General features: G+C 50.9%; 1 protein-coding gene across 1 annotated transcript; it reads right to left on the bottom strand.

The window, feature by feature from the left end:
- Positions 1-2,448: 2,448 nt before the first annotated feature.
- On the bottom strand, positions 2,449-3,309 carry LOC135820090 (uncharacterized). The gene has a single exon (XM_065333397.1). The coding sequence runs from the start codon at positions 3,307-3,309 to the stop codon at positions 2,449-2,451; it is 861 nt and encodes a 286-aa protein (XP_065189469.1).
- Between the last annotated feature and the right edge of the window lie 1,198 nt (positions 3,310-4,507).

Raw genomic sequence — 4,507 nt, 5'->3', positions numbered from 1 at the left:
TAGAAGTGACGAGCGAGCTGGAAATACGTTCTGTCCCTGCCGGGATGACCTGCGGCAATGCAGTCATGGTGCTCCTGCAAGAGTTGTAGTCGAAGTGCGCATTTGGGAACGCATAACCTGTTACTGGGGGAAGATCGCAAGTAAAGATGATGGGCGTCACCATCCCAGAGGTATGCCTGGTGAACGTTGTCAATCGGAGAACGACGCATCTTCTGGATGATAGGCCATAACTCTGCATCGTGTTGATATGCTTCTGCTACCGTCTTCGAGAACTGATCATCAATTGCCAGAGCAAACTCAAGAGCGTTACACTGTGCAGCAGTCAGTTTTGTTTGAACTACTGAGATCTCGCCCGGCTGAAGGTCAGGACGACGAGACAAGGCATCAGCAGCCGCATTGTCCCTTCCAGGTTTATGATGGACCTTAAAGTCGAAATCCGCCAGTAACTCTACCCAACGGGCCTCCCTTTTGGTGAGGGTAGGTTTGGTTCTCAGGTGTACAACGGCCATGTTATCCGTGAACACATCGAAATGCCCAAAGAGGTACACTCGCCAACACTTCAGGGTTTGGACTAGAGCGAGGGTTTCTCTTTCTCCGGCTGTGTAGTTGCGCTCGGCGGAGGACAGTCTCCAGCTAGCATAAGCGACTGGATGCCAGAGATTCCCTGGTTCGCCTTGCTGCAGGAGCACTCCAGCAATGGCGAAATCGCTAGCGTCGGTTTCTACTCTGAATGGCTTTTTAACATCGGCAAGTCGCAATACGGGTGCACTCAGTAAGGCCTTCCGCAGCTTCTCAAATGCTGACTGACGTGCGCTGTTCCACTCAAAACGCGAGTGTTTCCCTGTGATTTCCTCCAAAGGTCTCGAAATCATGGAATAGTGATCAATGAACCGTCTGAAATAGTTCGCGAAACCCAAGAACTGTCTCACTTCCTTTATAGAGGACGGCGCAGGCCACTCCTTAACAGCAGCAATTTTGTTTGGGTCGGGAGAGATAGATAAACCACTCAGCTTGTGGCCTAGGAAGATGACATCCCGCAACCCAAATTCACACTTTGAGGGTTTGCAGAATAACTTGTTGGCTCTCAAGGTTTCCAAAACAGTGCTGACATGCCTCAAATGCTCGCTCCATGTTTTACTGAAGATCAGGATATCATCAAGGAATACGACCACGAAATCACGTAAATAGGGCTGCAGTATTGAATTCATCAAGGCCTGGAATGTGGCAGGCGCATTGGTTAGACCAAATCCCATTACCCGAAACTGGAAATGTCCAAAGGGGGTATTAATTGCCGTTTTGGGTACATCTTTTTCACTAATTCTGATTTGGTTGTATCCCGAACGGAGGTCTAATTTCGTGAAGTAGCGAGCCCCTTGGACGGTGTCGAACAGATCGTCAATGTTCGGAAGGCAGGCTTTGTTTTTAATAGTGATCTTGTTTAGATCCCGCCAGTCACAAACGATTCGTAATGACCCATCGGCCTTCTTAACAAAGAACACCGGGGCTCCGTACGGGGACTTACTAGGCTCGATGAATCCCTTACCCAGGAGGGCTGTCAGCTGCTTGTGCAGTTCATCCATCTCGGGCTTGGATAGTCGGTACGCTGCCCTGGATGGTGGCGTTGAGTTGTGTTCGACCTCAATCTCGTGGTCCACCGACCTTTCTGGGGGAAGCTGTGAAGGGAGGTCATCGGGGAACACGTCCGAGAATCTGTGCAGCAGCTCATCGACGTCACGCTGCTTGTCCGGAGGTACCTCCTTCCGAGGCTCATGTGACGAACTGTCGTCGGGGAAGATAGCCAAGCCAGGTAACCCTCTGCGCCTTGCCGTAGCGCATGTCGCGCTTGTTTGCCAGAGATGAACATCAGCTCCGAGGGAACAGCAGCGTCGCCTGTGGGTTCACCCGCGATTAGGGATTCGGCACCCAGTTTGACCTCGTTGGTGCGGTAGTTGATAGCTGGGTTATTCCGGGTCAGCCAGGGTTTTCCCAGGATCACATCATATCGATCAAGGGGAAAGACCGTCAGGCGCTGGTCATCGCCATAGCCTCCTACGGCCAAGCGAGCGTCGGTGGTCTCTAGCGGCCGCGAACTGGTTGATCCGTCCGCCAAGGCCACCTTTAGAACCTCCTCCACGATCTTCGTTTTCATCTTTTGTTTTCTTGCGAATCGTTCCGAGATAAAATCGTGTGTTGACCCGCAGTCGATTAACATTGTCGCTCGGTGGCCGTTCACCTTTCCGTTCACAACAAGGAGATCGTGGTCCCGCGCGTGCGAATCCAGGGCAATGTTGCTGACGTAGCTCCGCACGCACTGTGGGCCTTGAGACTCCAGGGTGTCGTCGCCATCATCAGTCTCCACGTCGTCTGTCTCCAGGCAACTAAACCTGTTGGCGACTGGCACGGTGAACTTGGGTGCTCTCTCACACGCCAGTAATCGCACCCCTCTTTTTACTGGCGTCCAGCGTTTGGGTTCGAGTCGCATTGACGTGCCAGATGACCAGGTCGGTGGCATATGTAGCATCGTCGTTCCGTTTCCTCGCGATTGGAACGGGGACCAGGAACCGACAGTGGACGACGTACCAGGTTCCCCTGCTGCTGTCGTACCGTAATGAAGGGCATCACTTGCGATACGGCGAGCGCTGCTTCTGTCGCCTTCTGCAGGGTTGTAGGATGCTCCTTCATGACTTCACGCCTGAGCTCCGGGGCCAGGCCCCTGACAAATAGTACTGCGCGAGAGTGGCCATCCAGGTCAGTGATTAAAAAACTGAGCCGCGAGAATTCTGCGATGTAGTCTCCTAAGGCGCCGCGCTGGGAGAGGGAGAACAAACTCCACCGAGCTCTCTCTTGGTCGTACTTCACACCGTAAGCCGCCTCTAATGCCTTCTTCAAGGACGACCAGTCTGGGTATGCAGCGCCGGCTTCCAGGGAAGTCATCAACCACAGACGCGGATTTCCAGCGATATAACTGGCTGCAAACTCAGCTTCACGTTTAGGATCCGCGAAGCGCCACGAAGCCAAGGCCAACTCGACGGCAAATGCCCATTCCCGAAACGTGGTGGGATCTCCGGTGAACACGGGCGGCTCCTTGACGTGTGGGCGATCACGCGGTGCAGGCTGGGAAGCTGAAGTACGAGACTCAGGAACACACTGGGGTGACGACTGAGTAGAGGGTAGAGCTTCCTTCCGGAGACGGTTGACAATCCAGATGCTGACGACGATAGAGCTGATAGCCGAGGCCAGAACTAGGCCCACGAACGACCACAGGGGATGGAGATCCATCCTCTTGCTACCAATGTAATAGTTCTTCATTGAGCGAAGGAAGAAGAGAGCGTTTATTACTCAATATACTGGTTATATATATGAGAGTAGGTGTGACACAAGGTGATAAGGTGTGAGTGGTGAAAGTAGGTGTAAAACTGTTACATATACTAACATGAAACACATACACACATGTAAGTTGTGATGTATTCATTGGAGAGCATCCCAGTAAGAACAGAAACATACCTTGATGAAACGTGAGCACAGATACTGGCAGATATCGATGATGATGCGTTGAAGTCCACACCATCTAACAGCAGCTAGCGTGCGAGGTTCTCTTTCAACAAGACACCGATTCTCTGTATAGTATTAGGATTGAAAACACAAGAGAACAAAGCAAATTGACTATCAAGATCTTCACAAAGTTAGCTATCGTTGGGGACATGTTTTGTCTAATTTTACCAGTACCTTGGCTTCCCATAGTGGAGTATACGGCGAGCACTGGTAGTTTTCATAACACATATTGTGGTGTGCATAGTGTTGCTTATACGCTGGAAGAGAATGTCAAACTTTTCAGATTTCTTAACAAATGCTTTCTCCAAGCATCCATGGACTAGACAGGGGGAGTGATGTATGGGGGTTGGGGGTTCAAATGGTTCAAACGACACAAGATTGTCGGTTCGGCCAAAGGTGCGGCTTTGGCCATAATTTTGGCCGCACGGTTTCCGACACCCCCGATAGAGCTATCTCTAGTACCCCACTAGAAGCAAGCGACGTCTTCCCTGAAAGCTGAAATGCTGTCTTTTAAATATGCAACCAACTTCGTCAAGCCGCTTTGAAGGTCGGCTTTTTCCATTTTACCCCGGACCTGTTTGTACAGGCAAGCACTGCATGGATAATAAGGACTGCCAATATCGATTATACGCACTGATCAATTATAACCCTGGCCAGCATGGCACACTGAAGGCATACTGAAAACCAGCACAAAAAAGCATTGTTTAGCACAAGCCACACAACACACCCCACCCAAACCCCAGTCACAAACGACAAGTTAGTTGAAGTTGGTCAATGCCTGTACAAGGTATCCTGGTCACAGGTATGATTCCAGTGAGGAGTCATGTGGTATCCCATAGTACAAGGGTAATGAGACACTAGCACTGTATGGCATGAGTCAACGCATCCAGGACTAAAGCGGGATTAACCGAAGCTTTTTTGCGATGCGATGGGCGATGCGACGCAATCTGCGATG

Source organism: Sycon ciliatum, chromosome 6 (genome assembly GCF_964019385.1).
Source record: "Sycon ciliatum chromosome 6, ocSycCili1.1, whole genome shotgun sequence".
In the NCBI taxonomy this organism is placed as follows: Eukaryota; Metazoa; Porifera; class Calcarea; order Leucosolenida; family Sycettidae; genus Sycon; species Sycon ciliatum.
This window is presented reverse-complemented; position numbering and strand designations above follow the sequence as displayed.

Excerpts from the sequence above, each read along its gene's own strand:
- LOC135820090 (XM_065333397.1), bottom strand. The coding sequence starts at position 3,309 with ATGAAGAACTATTACATTGGTAGCAAGAGGATGGATCTCCATCCCCTG.